The sequence below is a fragment of the Ictalurus punctatus genome, chromosome 6 (genome assembly GCF_001660625.3).
Source record: "Ictalurus punctatus breed USDA103 chromosome 6, Coco_2.0, whole genome shotgun sequence".
Lineage (NCBI taxonomy): Eukaryota > Metazoa > Chordata > Actinopteri > Siluriformes > Ictaluridae > Ictalurus > Ictalurus punctatus.
In genome coordinates, this window is record NC_030421.2 from 28285092 (window position 1) to 28305755 (window position 20664).

The following is a 20664-nucleotide window of genomic DNA, read 5'->3' on the forward strand; positions in this document are numbered from 1 at the left end:
CAATCATAAAAAAAATAACAAATTTTTTTTTTTTTTTTTTTTTTTTTTTTTAAATAAAAACAGCAAATCAAAAGGAAATGCTGAGTTGACACTATGGAATGCTCCTCCCTGAATCACGCGAGCCAAAAATCCCTAAGAAAGGAGGGACCTTATTTTTTTGTCCCATTCCAGAGATACATCCTAAGATGTTACTTTGCAAAGGTTGGAGATTTTACTGTGAAAATGAAGAAGAATATGTCAACATACTAGAGAATCTCTATAGCCTCAGTGTTCAGTGTAAACCAGATGAATCATACACAGCCCAGCCCTTTAGCATCAGGAAATTTACTCTGAAGTCAAGTATAGACACGAACCTACTTCGTTTTCATGCACTCATAGGATATGATGTAGTTTTCATTATCTATCAGAGAATTTAATACACATAATATTTTCACACTGCATTTCCCCCCCATATCTTTTTGTCTTATTGAATATTTGTTTCTCAAGTAACCATCTCTTTCATGCATTCCTTAATTACAGGAAACCTGCTATATTTTTATTGACAATCATATCTGCATTTTAACTGGGTTAATACACAGGTATATACCGTGTTAAGTTTTGAAGTACAACAGACACATGTTTTGGAATGTAAGCTACTTTTTCAACAGCATCACATCAAACAGGAGAGAAAGAGATGCTGCGATTCATGTGAAATATAAAGGCTTTCCATGGAATCTGCATATATAATATTATACAATCAGAGACAAACAGACCATAACTCAGTTGTGAGCACTTCATGATGATTATACATGCAATGACATATGGCTCAATATAACCACAACTCAGACATAAAATGTCTACCGGTGTACCGCATCTATCATATCAAGACATTTATAGCTTGAGAAATACAGAGCCTTCTTTTATTTATTATTTTCCCCTACAATTTCCATTAAAACAAGCACACACACACTAACAAATATTATCTATTATAGTATTATATTATCTATTATAATACAAGCTGTTATTCAGAAATCAGAAGAAACACACATAGCATCAAAAACAAGAGAAATTCATTCATGCCATATGCATTATCAATTAAAGAAAGCCTAAGCAGGTTCACTAATTCATATGTCAGGGCAATATAAGCCATTCTTAGGATTTTTGAGGAACAGATGGCCACAGAGGTCAGGTGGAATTGATGGCTTTAGAGTATCCAGTGAGAGGTGAAAGGAGTAAAGGGCAGGCTGAAAAGCCAATCATGCTGCAGAGACAAACCTGCCTGAACTTGACGCAGTATATTCGACAGCAACTGCTGTGCACTTATGCTCCTAAGAAAACACTCACACACCTTGCTGGTGGCTTTTCAACACATTGTTGAAATACTGAGGAAACACTTGAAAGAGGTTTGGTTGTAAATAACTGAGCTGCAGGTGTGCCAGTCACTAACATAGAAAAGTCATAAGCAGTCAAAAATGATGATAGCACACTAAGTAGTATATAGATATAAGACAGATGCAGCGCTTACTAAAAACAACACTGAATAATGACTGACACATGCATTTATTTGGTGGGGTTTTGTTTTTCTTTTTGCCCATTTTGATATTTGACAATACTATAAAAAGTAAAATGCTGAAGTCATTAAAAATTTCTAAATGAATGTTTATGTTTATTAACAACAATAAGGCATTTTAATAATTATGGGGATGCTGAGCAAAAGTTTGAATGCTGTGAATGCATCCAGATGTTCCTCATAATAAAGGATAAACTTTAAGACAAAATGACTACCGTGCGGTTCTCTGTATTTTGAGGTACCTGCCTAGATATTAGACTGGAAATTACACTGAAATTACCAAACAAGACTACAGTCTTTAAGCGATGCATTTTTCCATACAGCAGGAAATTGTTGTGGTCATCTGTTTAAACATTAATTTGTTTATTCTACCATAGACTGACATTAGTATGGTTGTTTTCTATAAATAGTATAATTATCCTAAATATTCTTAATATTATAATAGGGGAGTCCGGTGGCTTAGTGGTTAGCATTTTTGCCTCGCACCTTTGGGGGTTCAATTCCTGCTTCCGCCCTGTGTGCATGGGGTTTGCTTGTTCCCCCAGTGCTTTGGGGTTTCCTCCGGGTACTCTGGTTTCGACCCTGTGTAGGATAAGCGGTATGGAAAATGGATGGATGGATAGATGCTATGACTGTCCAGAAAATATAACTATTGATTAAAAAAACTCCACCTCCATCTGAAAAACACAGTTTATTGTATTAATAAAGCAAGCTAGCTAATTTAATGGGCGGCTGTGGCTCAGGTAGTAGAGCGGGTTGTCCACTAATCTTAGGGTTGGCGGTTCAGTTCCCGGCCCACATGACTCCACATGCCGAAGTGTCCTTGAGCAAGACACTGAACCCCAAGTTGTTCCCGGTGGCAAGTTAGTGCCTTGCATGGCAGCTCTGATACCATTGGTGTGTATGAGTGTGTGTGTGAATGGGTGAATGAGACACAGTGTAAAGCGCTTTGGATAAAAGCGCTATATAAGTGCAGACCATTTAACATTTTACCATTAATCTTATATTTCCCCCTAAATTAACTGTCTAACTGTTCATGGCACTTCGCATGAAGTTTAGTGTGTGGGTTTATCGTTTGATCTGCACCATATGACTTTTCTAAATCTCCTGTCGAATGGCAAAGCGATGTTAGGCTTATTATTTGATAGATTATACACACATATAAGGTTTTACTTAAACTGTGACCTAAACACAAAGTCATTACTGTTGAATAAACAGTGTTATTGCCCTCTAGTGGAGATTAACGGTATCAGGTCTCATCAATGTAATACTGCTTTTACAGATATCTCCCTCACACACACACACACACACACACACACACACACACACACACACACACACACACTTTCATGACAAAAAAATGGATGAGTTTAGAAAAATGTAGCTGGAACATGTAGCTCAGTTGATCATGTGGCGAAGTTTGGCATTTAACTCCTTTTCCTGTGCCAGCAAGTCATTGATGTACTTTTTATATGTCTCGAACTCCTGAAAAAGTGTAACAGGATACAAATTTACTACAGAGAACATGTAACTACACATGTACCAGATTCACAGAGATATGTTTTTTTTTTCCTTTCGACAGATCAACTATTCACAGGTTTGTCACTCTTGTCAAACTAGCAGACCTTCTTCAGATCAGTGCATGTCCTCTCTGATTTGTCGAGGGCATGCTGAAGCTGCTTTACTCTCAGTTCTGCATTCACTGCAGCAGCTTCTCTTTCAAACCTGAAAAAAAATGCAAAACAGATTACACGAAAGGCTACTGTATTACTGAAAACAGTGCTGGTACTGAAACATGACAGAATAAAATGATTTCAGAATGATTTCTGAAAATGAAAATGTATTGAATTCATACCTATCCTCTGCTTCCTGTCTAGCATTTTCTGCCGCAGTCTTCTTCTTTTCTAACTCTTGAATTTCCTCTTGTTTATCCTGTAAAATAGTGTAACCAAATTTAACAACACTTTATTTCTGTAGAATAAAACAAACCTTAGGTTCTAGTGTTAGGACCTGACACAAAATTGTCTTACAAGAGACTCCTACAAGTTTTTTAAACGGATTTTTGCAATTTAAAAAGCACTTTTAGAAATCAAACCACGAAAGCACTTTTAGAAATTAAAACATAAAAATTCCAAACATAAAAAAATTCACAAATGAAAAACAAAACAGCAAATCAAAAAAGAAATAAATGAATAACAATAATAATCATAATCATGATAATCATAAACAAATAAAAACTAAATAATAAAAAAGAAAATAGAATTACTAATCTAGAAAAAATAATGACTAAAATCATTAAAATAATTACTAAATTCTTATAACAGAAATGGTTGGTACATCTGCAGCACTGACTGGTTGTTGCTGATTGGTTTACCAGCACGCCAATCAAGTTTCAAATTATTGAAAAGGCAAAATGGTTGGATTCAACAAAATTGAGAAAAGCACATTATATTGTTACTTTTTTCCACAGGGTGAATCCTAAATTGTTTCATATTGGTCACATACTGTAGTGCACTGCACAGGGTGCTACACTACAAAGCAATTACGTTACCTTTCACCCTCTTTGTTATGATTTGTTATGAGATTTGCATCTGGGTGCAAGTTTATTTGATACATTTCATTTTTCTTAAGCTCATAACAATCTAAGGTGTTTGAAAATTCATGTATTATTTTAATGCTGCATTTTGAATGAAATATTTCTGTCAGTTTTGTTGTCTGTCTGGCTGAAATGGCTAAAACTCAATCTATGCTGGACTGTTATAGTTTTTTGAAGCTGGTAGACATTCATAAACAGGAAGCTTTATTTAGGACATTTATAAACAGGAAGCTATATTTAGGACATTCATAAACAGGAAGCTTTATTTAGGACATTCATAAACAGGTAGCCTTATTTAGGATATTCATAAATAGGAAGAAGTACAGTAATTGCAAATTTGTCTCTACTTACAAAAGTTACTTGGACCTCAATGATTGGTAACTTGGGAGAACCTTTCACATTGTGAAATTCAAACTAAAGGTTTTCCTGTACTGAAATATTTTCCTCTTTTGCACTTATCACATTTTACATGATTTTTTCAGAAAGATCATGTAGGCAAGATTAAAAATAAATAAAAACCTTTCCATGTTGTTTTGGTAAAATAAATGTATTGTTTCTTAAAGTATTGGGGTCAAGAATTCAGCCACAGAAACATCTGACAGATTACATTTTTCTGCTTTGTTTTCATATTCATATAATCATTTGGTGTTTTATATGACTCGCCTGTATAATTTTCCCTCTTTGCATGGACAGTTCCAGTAGTTCATCCTTCTCCTTTGTAAGTGCTTCAAACCTCTCTTCTGTCTCTCTTTCTTTCATTGTCCCTCTTTCCTGGCTTTGCTTAAGTTTTAAAACCATTTCTGAAAAACAAAGCAAAATATAAACTGAGGAAAAGCTGAAGAAGTGCAGATGTACAAAACTGAGCCAAAGGAAGTTCTACCTGCATGCATGTCCACTGCAGTCTTTAGCTCTTTCTGAGTGTTGTGTAATTTATCTTGCAAAGAGGCCTCTTTATTCTGATGGACATCCATTAACTCTTTAAGTTTCATCTGAGAAACAGTTGCTTTATCCCTGTTTATAAAAGAATGGTAAAAAAAAAAGTGAAAATAGAAAAAAAGTGTGAAAATATGTTTAAAATAACTTTTGCTCAAAATTAGAAATCTGGGACTGATTTGCTTACTGGTATTCATTTTCTGAGTGTCTGTGTTTTTCTCTGAGGTCACTCAACTCTTGGGAGAGTTTGTGAATGGTTTCCTCTTTATCCTGCAGCTCTTTGCTGAACAACTTTTCATTCTCCTCTCGTAGTCTCTTGTTCTCCTTTATCAGTTCGGTATTCTTCCGCTTGTATTCATCTTTGAAGTTGATCAGCTCTGTGTGATTTGCTGCAAGGTCCATGAACCTCTGCTCCAGCTGCTCTGATTTCTCCCGTTCATTCTGCAGCTCCATTTGCACGTTGACTCGTAGGTTCTGCAGCTCGGTGTTGACACGCTCTAGAGCCTGACAGCGAAGCAGCATGTCATCAGCCCGCTGCTTCAGCATGCAGATCAGACTAGACTGTTCATCTATTCTGGAGCGCAGCATCCCTTCCTCTGTCCGCTCCTTCTGAGATAGTCCCCTTAGCTTTTCCAATGCTTGGTGGACGTCATCCATGTCCTTAAATGCAGAACAGTAAAAGGTGGGCTTAAAAAACCTATATATATATATATATATATATATATATATATATATATATATATATATATATATATATATATATATATATATACCCCCTCCCCCCACAACCAGCACAGAAAAAAAACAGTCTTTAAGATAAGTAGCAAAATAGTTACTGTTGGTATTACAGACCAGTATTAAGTCATCAAAGGAGCCAATTTAACAGAAGAAGTAATATAAATAAATAAGTAAATAAAAAAGTAACAGCCAGCTTCACTGAGGTACACTATGGAACTGTAATACCTCTGTATGGTCAAAGAGGAATTGCCATAATTTGAAAAATTTAACCCACAGACCCACGCCATGTGTATTTAATCTTTTCTAAGTTACTAAAAAGGAGAACATCTCTGATCCAAGCTCAATAGGATGGTGGAGAGGATGACTTCCAATTAAGCAATATTAATATTAACAACATTAAAAGGGTTAAGAAGGCCACAAGGTCAGCTTTAGCTCTTGACAAAACCACTGAATCCAGTATTACCCCACAGAGTGCGGTTGATGCGACTGGGTCAAAGGGCATTGAAGTACCCCAGCTTGAGTCTGGTTCTGCTCAAGGTTTTGTCGTCATGTCATCTCAGAGAGTTTTTCCTTTCCACTGTCTCCCGTGACTTACTCATTAGAGGTCTAATGCTACATCCAGGTTCTGTAAAGCTGCTTTGTGACAATTTTAATGGTGCTATACAAGTCAAATCAAACTGAACTGAATTCAAAACATCCACAAAGATTTTTTTTTTTTTTACATTAGGTTGTAAGAATCATTGACACCTCAAAGCAGGAGATTGATCATTTAATTTTCCCCAGAAGAAAGCTCGGAGAATGTGTTTTTATTTTTTTAGGGACTTTATGTAGCAGCTAAGGCAGGTTGGAGAAGAGAGTTTACTGGGTTATTTATTTATTTATTTATTTTTATTTATTTTTACTGGTAAGCAGCAAATGAGGCATATATTTGCTAGATGTATAGTATACTTCCTATAATCTATTGTCTTTATGATGCCAGTTCCAACTATAAACTAGTTTGCTAAATAAATCCAAAAATAATTAAATAAATATTTAAAAAAAACAGATAACAGAGCATGTTTGTTATTGCAATAATAAACACACCACAAAGAAAGAAAGAAAGAATTCTGCACAAGAACTGGAAAAATCTCTTGAATGGTGAAAGTGAGTGAAAAATAATCTTTGCTGTAGATTATATGAAAATACAGAGACTATGCTTAATTAAATAATGCGGTGATTCAATTTTCTAACTACACCACACCTTTAATTTGTGGTCATTCCTTCAACTGATGTTATTGTAAAATCTCGGAATGATTCGGTTCCTGAGGACACGTTACCTGTTTGGTGTTTGTAATGATCGGCTTGACGTATTCCTGGTTTCTCTGCGAAGATGCCATGTCTTAAAAAAAGATAGATTAAATATATTTCTAGTTTTTGTTTTTGTTGTTTTAAAATCAGTTACCATGCAGTGACCAAAGCTCCTCGGCGGCTCTGCGGTTGGCAGTGGTAACGGACATTTCGGGTTTATTGCTGCTGTCATAGTAACGCGTCCACGTTACTGCTGTGCACGCGCATGCCAGACCTCTGATTTACCCAAAACAAAATGTAAAAGAAAAAAGAATATAGAAAATTAAAAAATTATAATAATAAAACAAAAAACATCGGTTATGTGAAAATGTGAGAAAGAAACAATTGCTCAACTTCAAACGTCAAGAATTAGACTACTGTTGATTGGCAATTTTTATTTAAGCCTCTAGATGGAGCCAGTGCTTTTCAGAAAGGAAAATACTGCATTTCAAATTGAATAAGAAGTTATATCATGGGGTATTAACAACGTAAGGCAAGAAGGCCGATTAGGCGAATTATTCAAACACTTTATATGAGATGAATAGCCGTATATCCGCTTTAAGGCATTCTTTTTTTGCAGCTTGGGGCCAGTTTAACTTAAAAAATAAAATAAAAATAAAATAAAATATAATACAGTTTTACTTCAAGAACACAATCCACAGGGGAGCAGCTTGTGAACAGGCAAGCTAGGCCACTGTTTCCCAACGGGGTGCCGCGGGGTGCCGTCTGATGTGAACAGGGGTGCGTGCACAAATCCTTCAAACATTTCTAAAATGTTAAAACGTGCATAAAACATTTAAATATATGATAAATATCTGATGTCTGAAATAATAACACAGACATAAATAATAAGACAGACACACACACACACACGCATAACAATAGGTTAATAATAAAAAATTATATAATAATAATAATAATAATAATAATAATAATAATAATAATAATAATAATAATAATAATAATAATAATAATTCCCTCCCCCTCGCTGACCTGTCAGCAGCACATCAACATTAGTCTGAGTAACGTATGCGTGTGTTTTATCCTACTAATTGTGACAGTGTGACAGTGTGACAAGCGTGTGACAGTGTGTGTATAGTGCTATCCTAATAATTAGCGTGTGACGATGTGTGTATAGTGCAATAGAATATGGACAGATTTTTTTAAAAGAAAAGCTCCAGATGCTTCTGGACCATCAACTTCAGCCTCATGGAGCTAAAGCCTAGTTTATACTTTCCCCTGGCTCCGCAGCGCGAGCTTCCACTGACTCCGCGCGCACCTCCTCAAACGGACGAGGCGTTTATACTTAACGCGCTCGCCGTTGTAATATTCTTTTAAACGAAAGGGGGCGACTCGGAGTAATCGTCCTATAAATCAACAGGAAATTGCCGAGAGAAGTAGTAGTTTGTCGGAACAACCATAGCAACGCTTACAAACAAGGCGTCTCGCGTGGAGTTACTGAATGTTGAGGAGGAATTGTTGTGTTTGTTGCTGACGATGTTTGTTTTCAGTACACTGCAATAAAACCCATGAAAAAACAGCAAAGAATCATATAAGAATCATATAAACCCAGTAAACCTTGAGACTATCACTTCTCACATTACAACAAATATAGCTGTAAATATGAGAACATGTATAAAACTAAATTGAACAACCTCAATTTTTTATTTGATTAATTTCATTAAAATTCTTATTAAACATGGACATTTACTTTCATTAAATAGACATTATTTATTGTAGGCTCATTTTGTAAATGTTAACAGTTGCTGTAGACATAAGCAAAAAGTGGGAGCTTCCTGCAAATGTCATTTCTCACAATTACAAAATCAGGTGATTATGTTCATCATCAGTGTAAATGTCTCGTGATGTATAGAGACAAAAAAAAAGTTATTACAGAAAGATCATTCTGTATGTACACCCATCAATGTAAACGTCTCTATGTATAAATTAATGGTGTCATATATAAATGATAAATGATTGGTTCACTGTTATGCATGTCTATGTATACGAAAGAATGAAGTTTAATCACTGTCGGACACTGTAGTATAGTGACTGTGTTTATTTGTGAAGATACTGATGAATGAAAACGTGGTGCCCCCCCAAAAAAACTTTCAGCTTTGGTTTAATTATTTCAACAGTTTGTACAATGCAAATCGAAATCACTATTTTAAAAAAAACTTCCCATGAATTTTGTGCCATATCTATGGTCCCGAATGGATGGATCATAGAGATGCCTGTACAATCGCCTCGGAGCCATTCATTTCCGGAAGTGGCAAGTTACAAAAAATGCCGTGCACACCGTCACGGAATGAGGCCTGGCACACACAATGCGCTTGACAGCCCACTCCGCGATGACGTCATTTTAGCCGTGCGCTCCTTTGTGCTACTGCGGACTCATCGAGTATAAAACAGGCTTAATCCTGTCTAGCATTAGTGTTTGTGTAGGGGCCCAAATGTTTTTTTTTTTTTTTTTTTTTTTTTTTTTTTAATTTTCAAAGGGTGCCCTGACTGAAAAAAGGTTGGGAAACGCTGAGCTAGGCAAGGCCTCTCAAGGTTTCTTCCTCATATCATCTCAGGGAGTTTTTCTTTGCCACTGTCGCCTCTGGCTTGCTCATTAGGGATAAATTCATACATTTAAAAGCCATATCCCGAATTTAGGTTATGTAGCTATTATACGCTGAGCTAGGCAACTTCTTGGGGCCCCTGGCCGTTAGGGGGCACCCGTGGGCTGACAAACTTTACACCACAGCAATGTCTCAGAATGTGGCAACCGCAGTGACAATGAACGATTTACAATGATATGACAGTCAGAAACTTCCTGAAAGGGGACCCATTCCATTCCTGTCGAATGTTCGGCGGTAATATTTTCAGAAAACAACATCAATGAAGGAAAATGAAGAGGACTTTTCCGTCAACAAGTGAAAAATGAAAGAGAATGAAAGAGAATGAGGAAAAAAGAAAGCAAGACAGTGGTAAGTGGATCAGATAGTGACGTATAGATATGTAGATTGTACTAGGTTTATATTGTTTTTATTTTTAAGTGTTGTGCAATGTTTTATCGTTCTACATATTTATATTTTGTTCTATATTTTTCTATATTTTTATTTACAATTTTTAATGGTCTTTTGACCTGAAGTTATTTAGTTTTATTATTATTATTATTGTTGTTGTTCTTTGTATTTATAGTTTGAAAATTGTACTAATGTGAACATTTGAAATAAATACAAAATTTAGATTGTGTGCATTTTAGGTTGGTGTCAGATTATTTATAACATAGCCTAATAGTGATGAACGCTGGTTGGAGGGGCCCCCTGAGAATTTTTACCTAGGGCCCCAACAGACTCTAGAATTGCCCCTGAAATGAATCCAGCTTTATTTCAATATTAGATTCATTTTTCAGATATGTACAGTAATATTTTGGCTACTCATTGGATCCATTCAACTTATTATTCCTGAAATGTACACCAATTGAACGTTACATCCATGCTGACATTATTTATAGGACATAATGTTTTTGCGTTATTGATGGTTGCATTAAACCCAGTCATTCAATTCAAGCAACCAGTCAAAATAGCTAATAATATGCTATTAGGAATTAAATAATTAACACCTTTTCAAGGGTTGGTTGTTATTTCCACCACTGTAATTTAAAAAAGAAAGAAAGAAAAAACACCTTGGGTGACTGTTTGGGAATCACTGCTTTCAGGTATACTTGTATTCTCTTGTAGTAAGTTTAGCTTTTGACTGTCTAAATTTCTAAGAATAGTTATTTAAAAAAAAAAAAAGTAAATTTCAATGAGACATACAGTAGTTGCATTTTCAGTTGAATTTGGGGAAACCGCTTGAAGCGTTCATTGTGTTGAACTATTTCAATTGCTTTTGTTTGATCTGTTCAATGCAAACAGCTGAAAGGCTGTACATTTTGATAATAAACCTGATTTGCAATGGGGGTTGAATAAATTTGATTGCAACTGTAATTGTAGTTTGAACACTTCACATCTTGTTTCACACATTGTCATGTATAGTGGACTTTTCACACGGCGTGCATTTTATATTCACTTTGATTTTCACGCGTTCCTTTTTCATATACAGTATACTGCACGTGGTTTAATTTTTCACATGGAGTTTTTTTCACAAAGTGTGATCACACATTGTAGACATGATGGGTTTACTTAAGTTCACATACACATTTTTTTTGGTATTATTGGCTGACCTGCACCTCCACATTTAAAAAAAAAAATGTATTATTTTTTTATACACATGTGGGACAACATCATCTGAGATATACATGTTTGCTTCTTATTTTTCATCATTGGTGGGATACTGATTACCTTTTGGAACTTACATTTGCTCTACATGTGACTTACAGAGTCATATAAAAACCGTAAAAGACATTGGTATGATTATTGACTCCAGTCTTTCATTTGATTCTCATGTTGATAATATTACTAGGAAAGCCTTCTTTCATCTCAAAAATATTGCTAAAATAAGAATTATAATGTCACTACATGATAAAGAAAAATTTGTTCATGCTTTTGTCATCTCTAGGCTACATTATTGTAATGCCTTACTGTCTGGATGTTCCAGTAGGTGCATAAACAAACTCCAGTTAGTCCAGAATGCAGCTGCAAGAGTCCTTACTAGAACCAGAAGATATGACCACATCACCCCGATCCTATCCACACTGCATTGGCTCCCACTAAAATTTCGCATTAATTATAAAATACTACTGTTGACCTATAAAGCACTAAATGGTCTCACGCCACAGTATTTGAGCAATCTTTTGGTCTTTTATGATCCCCCATGCCTACTTTGATCAAAAGGTGCAGGCTATTTATTGATACCTTGAATATTGAAGGCTACAGAAGGGGGAAGAGCTTAATCTTACAAAGCCCCACAGCCTTCCAACTAGTGTTCAGGACTCAGACACAGTCTCAGTGTTTAAGACCAGGCTGAAATCATATTTGTTTAGTCAAACTTTTTGTGAATATTTTTTTTTTCTTAGCTAAAGGAGCAGATCTAGATCATAGGCATAGATTGTTGTGGTGAACTGGGATGTTTGGATGCTGACCGCCTTATTTTCTCATGTCCGTGTTACCTTCTGGCTCTCCCTTTTAGTTATACTGTCGTAGGTAGTCTTGCCGGAGTCCCCGCTTGCACTCATGCAAAGTACATTGTCCTTAACCATTACTGGGCAATAAGCATACTAATCTCTCCCTCTGTCAAGCTACACATGATACTCCTGACATACCAGCAATCCTGACCCCTTCTGCTCTCCGAACCTGCCTTTTCCATGCTGATGCCCTACTTCTGGTTGAAGTTCTCATCAATTGGAAGTCACATGCTGTTGCTAAGAATGGTCCCATATGGTGCAGCCTAAAGATCATTGACATTACTGATGATGGTACTACTTACAAACCATAAGATGGCTTTGGACCACAATTCATATGAACAGTTATGCTATGAAGGCTAGGACTGCAATTAGCCCAAACAGTTTTACTTTTAATGAACAGTGGAGAAGTTCAACAACACAGACTTCATGTAAAAACTGTCATGAATTTTCCTGGTTCCACAATTGCACTATTTGAACATGTAGTATTACCACATTTATAGAAGGGATTTATTTATTTATAATTATACTCTCTGGTGTCACCCAGATGAAGATGGGTTCCCTTTTGAGTCTGGTTCCTCTAAAAGTTTCTTCTTCATATCATTTCAGGGAGTTTTTCTTTTCCACTGTCGCCTCTGGCTCGCTCATTAGGGATACATTCATAGATTTAAAATCTATATCCTGAATTTATATATTTCTCTAAAGCTGCTTTGGGACAACGTCCATTGTTAAAAGTGCTATAAAAATAAAACTGAATTGAAATGTACATATGACCATTGCCATCTCATTTTTACTGTCAGTAATTCTTCAGCACTTACACTCTTAAAAATAAAGGTCCTTCGGTGCTTCTTTGCAGTGTAAAGTGTTCTTGAGTTGAGCTATGTGATTCTTTGGAGGTTACAGAAGTTCTTTGTGCTTTATTTTAAGTTCTTCAAAGCATTATTTGTTCTTTAAGGTATAATCACTTAACAGGTTAAAGCGAGCCCTATAAGGTTCTTTGTGGGACAGGAGAACTAGCATCACTTTTAAGAATCTTACCTTTCTTCCTTAAAGTACTAACTTTAAGTTGTTTTTTTGTTTGTGTGTGTTTTTTTTTTTAAAGAAAATCTTTCAGTGGGTTAAAAATTGTGTTACTAACTGTTGTCAGAGATGTAGGTGTATATTAACAAATAGGTAACAGGCTTGGCAAACAGCGAGAGAGAGAGCGCGCGCTTGTATACTGGTTAAAGGATTTGGGAGTGTGTACGTGTGCGCGGTGAGTGCGTGCGCCTGTGTGTGTGTGTGTGCGCGCGCGCTTAGGGGTGGGGGGTCGTGTCTAAGCTTTTAGTGCACGCCCTTTTTCATCAGCCCGGGACGAGTGAGTGAGTGAGAGGCGCGCGCAGCATCACTTCAGTTCGCGGAGCTCCGTGTGCTTGGCTTGACGAGGAGCAGCCGCGCGCGCATCACCATGCACCGAGCACTGCTGCTCCAAACTGCGACTCTGCTCACTTTATACTTCCTTCAGTGCAGCTGTCAGGGTGAGTTCAAGCGTTCTTCTTCCTCATATCTACATACTTCAGTTTCCCGATTTTCGAATTGCAACTCCAATCTCTATTCCTCTACAGAAGCAAATCTGGAGTGTCTGGAAAATGTATGGGAATCAGAATGTATTCTTCTCTTTTCTTTTTTCTTTCTGGGGGGCTGGGTGAATGTGTGCATATTCAGTTGTCAAAACTTAAGACGCAACAATGTTTTAAACCCGTTATCTTTAGACATACCCTTATTTTTTTGTACTAATGCAACATCCCTGATTTATATATTCACATTTGGATTTTTAATAATTGTATAAAATAGCAAGATCATTTTGAGCAAGATTTTATATATTCAACCTGGAATAAAAATTCATTATTATTATTATTATTATTATTATGATGATGATGATTCCCATTATTATTATTATTATTATTATTATTATTATTATTATTATTATTATTATTATTATTGTATGAGGAAAAGGCAAGAAGTAATCGGTCGCAATAGCAGAACTTGTGAATTATTTAAATGCAGCTGTGAAGTAAACAAGGTGGGATATAACGTTAAAGGTCTGAGAGATTATTGCACTTGCTTGTACAGGACCGTTATGTCGCCGTTCGCCTGATTACACCATTACAATCCCGGAGTTATTAAACATGGCTAATGAGGTCATACAGAGGCGTAGCGTTTAACACATGTTAGCTGCGGCGCGTGCATTTCTGTCAGACTGTACTTCCTCACTAAGGTTTTGCTTACTTTTAAACAAACTGCAGTTATTTATCAGGTCCCTTCGCTTTTCAACACAACATAGTCCCGAATGTCTCGCGCACAAAGCCACCTCGCCTCGCGCCCCTCTAAAACTTCTCCTCGAGAACTTTTGCCTGTGCTTTGTCGTTGCTAGGTAACAGAGGAGAGCATGTGACTGACTATCAGACACTACTGCTTCGAAGCTAATTCAAACCGCACTGCTTAGTTTTAAAGACTCAAATAACTCATTTGGCTTGTTGATATAGCACTTGTGCATCCTGTTTGAGCTGTTTTAGTGTTTATTATCGACCTGAGCCCCTAAACGTCGCAGTGTAACGTGCTGCTAAAGCTCGCGAGGCTCTCACACTGTAATCTGCTTTGTTTTTGCCTAGTTCTCAGTGTGTGTAAGCTCCTTAGTGTGCATCAGGCTGCTAATTACTGCTGTAGATGTTGCTTGAATGTGATCATAGAGCCTATGGAACAACACATCTATTTTGAACCTGGCACTGAATATTGGCCTGTAATTTACACCAGTCATTAGGCACGATGATTTAAGTGATCTAGCATTTCAGCAGGATTTTCCCCAACCCTGGACCTAGAGTACCGCCTGTCCTGCACATTTGAGTGTTTTCCCTGCTCGTAATACACCTGATTGTACTAATAAGCTAATTAAAAGTCTTTCCTGAGCTGAAGTGGTGTGTGTTAGAACCAGGAAAACACTTAAATATGCAGGACATAGGGTACTCCGTGGGGGACCAGAGTTAGGAACAAGTGTCATAAAAAGTTGTCATCTGGTAATAGATACGTAGCTTTAACATTGATTTGAAAACCTCCAGAGCACATTTCTTTGAACTACTTAAACAATTATGACTGTGAAAGCAAGTCTCCCTTCATTAACTCTGGGATTAGTGCTGTCACATTCACTTCAGGTACCGCAGGTTAATACAATTTGAAACAAACAGGAATCTGTATTATTGTGTTTGCCTCAAACTTCAACTTGCAACCATGCTTGATCTCCTCAGAAATGCGAGCCAGGAATGGGCTTTCTTAATCCAGCTTTATTCAGCATGTGTTTGAGAGGAAATGACCAAAAGGCCTCATTGGAGAAGGTCAGGATGCATTCTGAGCTGAACACACTGAGCGCTGCTTCCGCCTGGGCCCTTAGGGTTCCTGTTTCAGACCTGGTTTCTGCCATGGGTTAAAGGTGACGATACTGGATAGATCATTGATATTAATGAGTTATCTGTCACACTCTGGTTGTGCATGGTTTTGAGGTTGTTTCAAGGTGTTTTGAATGTGCCTATGTTTGCACATATGCCTGAGTCACATGCACTTGAGAAGTTATTTAATGTTGATAAGTGACTGGTTTCTGTAAAGGCTGCTTGGTGCTTATAATTCACTGATATGGTTAGTTGAACATTCATGGAAAACATGCCGATGGAGGCATTTTATAACTGAAATTGTTTTTGTACTTTCAAACAAGCTGTTAATGGTTCAACTAAATATTCTTAGTTATGTTATTTTGCACTTCTAAGCATTTCTTCTACACAGTAAAGACCTGTAAATCCTGAGTAGTGAAGGACCAGTAGTCTTTTCACTGATCTGGACCATTGGTTCACTATGACCCACTACCCAATTTTCATAACCAGGCACATGACACATGATTGTTTTATTAACTTAAGTAGAGTGAAAGCTTGCTGATATATGATTTCACTGTGCATCGTTTTCCACCGTGCATAATCCGTACCAATTCTGGATTTTAGAAAAATGTGGCAAACCTTTTCTTGTGTAAATCCTTGTGCAAGAGGGCTGCTAGAATTAAAATATGAACAAAAGTTAACACAGTTGGCCATAACAAAAGCTTCTTATCTCCTGACTATAAACAGTACAATTAGCAGCAGTATTAAAAACAAATGAATTGATTTACTACAATTTTAATATAAAGAAAAATATATTAACAATTTGTTCTGCATTATAGTAGTAGTATGTAGGTCACTTTTGGTTAGATGTGAGTGTAAGACTGGTAATGTCCCAATGTGTCTATAAATGGTTGGCAATATGTACAACATATTCAAGGCCAATCGAGGTTTAAGAATACCAAAAGTTTAAATTAGAAAACTTTCCTAATAACTTAGAAAGTAATTTTAGATAGTTTGCTTGCTTAGATTTCTATGTATGTGTTTTAATGTTTTATTTATTTAAGGCATCGATGCTAGAATTCAGAGTTTAACACTTCTAATAAATTCTTTTTCTAAAAAGAATTTACATTTACATTTATTCATTTAGCAGACACTTTTATCCAAAGCGAATTACAAATGAGGAAATTTAGAAAAATTCTAAAATTTTGAAAATCAGCAGTGCTGAACAGAATAACTTAATAGGCAACTCCATTGATCAACATTGCTCTTCTTTGCTTTCCATTTATGCCAAAGCCCTTCTGTGTACTACTGGGTCTTTTCAGTGTTGCTGCGAGAGCCAAAGTCAGTTGTTAAGCAGTTGACTTCATTCGGCCACATACATTTCCATATGAAACGGACAACAGCCCTCTGCTCTGACAGCAAAGGCTGGCCCAAGCACTTGGTGCTGCCCGTCTTCCCCCCCACCACGTTCACCCAGCCTCCTGCGACGCATCAAAACAAGGTGGCTTTGATGAAAGAGGCAGAACCTCTCTCATGGCCTCCACGAGCCTAGAAAGAGATGTTGTGGCTGGCAAGTACCGTTTAGTTTTTTTTTGTTTGTTTTTTTAGGGAGGAGGGACAGAAAGATGGGTCTAGTGGGTCTCTATCTGGCTTTCATGTTACAGGAAGCTCTACTGTATTCCTCCATTTCACTATCCATCTCTGTGGGCTTCTTTAGTGTACTGACACTTTCGGTTATGGGGCTACAGGCCAGCCAGCCGGCCCATTGTGCTATTGTTATCACCCAGTGGGGTCTAAGCCTTTGGGAGGCTTCATTCTAATGAAAATTCCTCTGCTGCGGCCCTTTGTGGACTGGTGGTAGGGTGTCCCCCTTATCTTCCCCACAGATAATGTTAGGGATTCTCGCCTGCTGTGGGTTTAAGTTGGCTAATTAGAAAAGACATGGTCCAAAAGAAGGAAGAGCGGAGCAAAAAAAAGAAAGAAAGAAAAAAAAGAAAACACTAAACCAACAAAACAGTCTGAGCAAAGACATTAATGAAGGAAGAAAAAAAGCATATACCCCTTCAACAGGACAAATTCATTTGCATGATACAAGCCCCTCTCCACACATTGACCAGGGAGACAATCATGTTGCTGTTCTCTCTTATTGTTGCCATTCACAATAAGGGGCAGTTCCATTTTTAATCCTAAATGAAGATGTTGAAATAAAATCCCATTGGGCCCGCTTGAGAAATTATTAGAATGACTGTTAAGTAAAGGGTTCATTTTCCTGAACAGTTCAACACAGGATGTTGCTATTTAAAAAGCACATTACACTTTGCCTGTCACCTTTCCCAGCACCAATTCTGTCAGAAAACACTGGCGTTATTTTAAAAGCAGCAGCAGATATATTTCTCTCTTGGCAAAGTCAGGTTGAGGCTGTTAACCTAATGTATAGATGCTAAGCTTAGACATAAGCCTATAATTGCTAGTTGAGGCCAGGGAAACCTCTGCAGGGTTTGAAGTTTAACATTTGAAATAGTTAGCTGTCTGAGACTAATACTGTATATCAGGAACACACTGGATTTTTTCCAGGGAATTATCTATGACTAAAATGTGAAACATCTCTCCAAACCTTTTTCTTCAGTCTTATTCAGTATAAGGCTCATGTTCCACCAGTGCTGGCAAGATGATTAACTCCAGTTGTGTGACTTGTGTCAGTGAGCTTGTCCTGCTCTGCCAATGCAGTGTGTGCCAGTTGTCTACCTGTGTGTTATAGACGCTGCTGAAACCTCCGGGATCGTGTCCTGTGAACAAAGCCTGCCTTTGAGTGAGTGGAGGAGCAATTTTATCATTAGTAAACTGAGCAGGAAAAAGGCTGGTTTCCCAATTGGCTGCTGGAGGAGTTAATTGGAAATCCATTTGGCTGGCATGCTTTAAGAGTGCTGGGTTTGCTGTGGCTCTGTTAATGCAAGTCAGGACCTCTAGATATGAGAGTAACTTCACAATTATTTTTTGTGAGGTGGTCTGGGCATGGACCCTGCATTCTGGTAGGATGGTACCTGTCTTTATGAAAAGGATATGATAAACCTCTCAGTTATGTGTGATAGACGTGATATATAGAGTTGGTACACAAACCCAAGGGTAGTTTTGTAAAGTGCTTTGAAAAAGTACTTAGGCAGATTACATATTTTTGTCTGTTGCAAAGCATTATGGTTTTGTTTATGTGCATATTACCTAATTAGTACATGTTTTTCTACCAGTTCTCTGTATATCACTGTATTACAACAATGAAGCAGTAAGCTGTGTCAGCTGAATGGTTCGACTTTTGCAGGGGATTTTTCGGCTAAGTTGCCGGGAGGCTAAATGTCAAATGCTGACCTCACAGCGTAGCCTTTTTTAAGTGTTGCTCTTTGGCCGCTCTTAACACACTCAAGCTTTTTGTGTTTTCTTAGTTCAGTGAACAGCAGGTTTCAGTGTCGTTCTTTTCAAAATGTTTCAAAGTTTTTCCAGGCTTAACAACGTTATTACACACATCAAATAACAAACTCGTTGATTTAGATGAAAAAAATAATGCACACTTAAAAATTGTCAAAGGTTCATCAATAAAATGAAACTTGATTATCACGTCAGGATTTCTTGAGTTTGTTTGTACTGAAATTGAGCATAATTTATGAGTATGGGGGAGTCAGGGCAGAGAAGTTATCCTTCTAAACATGATGACATCATGCCTACAAACTAGTAGTGGCACCAGTGATCAATAAAGTTTAAATAACTTGAAAGATTTTTTTTTTCTACTGAAAGCTACTTAAAAAACTGTTTTGCACGCTCTCTAATACACAATCAGACACCATTCAAGGAATAAACTGCAACAAGACATGCTATCATAACAAAATAACCAACAGAATGGTGTGATGTGGCCAGATACAAAGCAAAGTTACTGTTACCACCCCAAAGTTGATATAAAGTTGATATACCACCCCAAATTCCAATAACAACATGTCCCAAAGTGTTTTCCGCTTATACCACAGTGATATGCCAATGATTAAAATTTGTTGCTTTATGACCTTTTATAGTTCTATATAATATTGTGGAATGTCCATGAGACAAGTTAGTTCCTGTTATTGCTTATGTTATGACAGCTATAACCAGTCGTCCCCTCAGCAGCCTCTCTTTTCTTCTTCCTTGAAGTTAATAAGACCAAAAAAAATGTTGCTTGTCATGTAACCAAGAAATCAGAAAGCACAAAGTCCTCCGTCCTCAAGACTTTCCCGTCAGAAAACTTGCTGACACTCGAGACTTCTTCTATAACTGATAAATAATAGATTATGTAGATAATCTGGCATGCAAGTCCCTGTGAATGAGTTGTTACTATTTGAAACAGTAACATATTAGAATGAGTGCATTAATATAAAACTTTCATTTGAATTACAGCCAACACTATTGTCAGAACTGTGCTGTTATAGAAAATGATTCAATCTTGGCTATATGGAATAGACATTGGGTGATTTAATTCATGATCCAAAAAGATTTCTCTCTCCCAGTATACAAACTGTTAACTCAGAGAATTGAGATAAAGCTTTCTAAAACCCTACATTAATATAAAATTTTCTGATCAGAGGCAGAAAGAGCATGTTTAAAAGTAGCCAGTGATAACACACATTCACACACCAGCCCCTGCCTTTACCCACCTTTCTTCAACTTACATCTCCCTTCAGCTTTTGGAATTTGGGTGTAAGGTCTGTGGTACCACCCGGTACCACTATTTATCCCAATTACGTTCCTGACAAGGAACAGCATGCACCATTAATCAGAGTGTCAGTGAGAGACAATCAAAATCACGCAGTGCGTTTTTCCAGCAGCTCTGATGGAGGCCTCCTCAGCTGAACTATGCTGCCCCAGTCGATATCTTGCAGAGCCCAGCAGGGAAGGTAGAAGGGTGGTACCTTATCTCTCGAGATGCCACTCACAGACAGAGATCAAAAGGAGGGATTGGGAAGAGAACAGCGAGGGCTGTGTGAGTGTCGGCTGTTTG

At 37.1% G+C, this 20664-nt stretch overlaps 2 protein-coding genes across 7 annotated transcripts in view; one reads left to right on the top strand and one right to left on the bottom strand.

Moving 5' to 3' along the window:
- Window positions 1–902: 902 nt before the first annotated feature.
- Window positions 903–7358, bottom strand: zgc:172182 (coiled-coil domain-containing protein 89). The gene is made up of 7 exons (XM_017469357.3): window positions 7133–7358; window positions 5266–5738; window positions 5026–5156; window positions 4809–4945; window positions 3405–3481; window positions 3175–3274; window positions 903–3034 (listed from the first exon to the last, which is right to left on the bottom strand). The coding sequence occupies exons 1-7, from the start codon at window positions 7190–7192 to the stop codon at window positions 2948–2950; spliced, it is 1065 nt and encodes a 354-aa protein (XP_017324846.1). The 5' UTR covers window positions 7193–7358; the 3' UTR covers window positions 903–2947.
- Window positions 7359–13619: 6261 nt separating this feature from the next.
- The window catches only part of lrp2a (low density lipoprotein receptor-related protein 2a), a 72090-nt gene continuing 65045 nt past the window's right edge, over window positions 13620–20664 (top strand). For 3 of the 6 annotated variants that reach the window (XM_017470582.3, XM_053681077.1, XM_053681078.1), the window contains exon 1: window positions 13626–13769. In XM_017470582.3, coding sequence (XP_017326071.2) covers window positions 13700–13769 — 70 coding nt within the window. In that variant the 5' untranslated portion in view covers window positions 13626–13699. Of the gene's footprint in view, window positions 13770–20664 lie in introns of all 6 variants that reach the window. The other 3 variants (XM_017470585.3, XM_047155911.2, XR_008396597.1) reach the window with 2 other exon arrangements.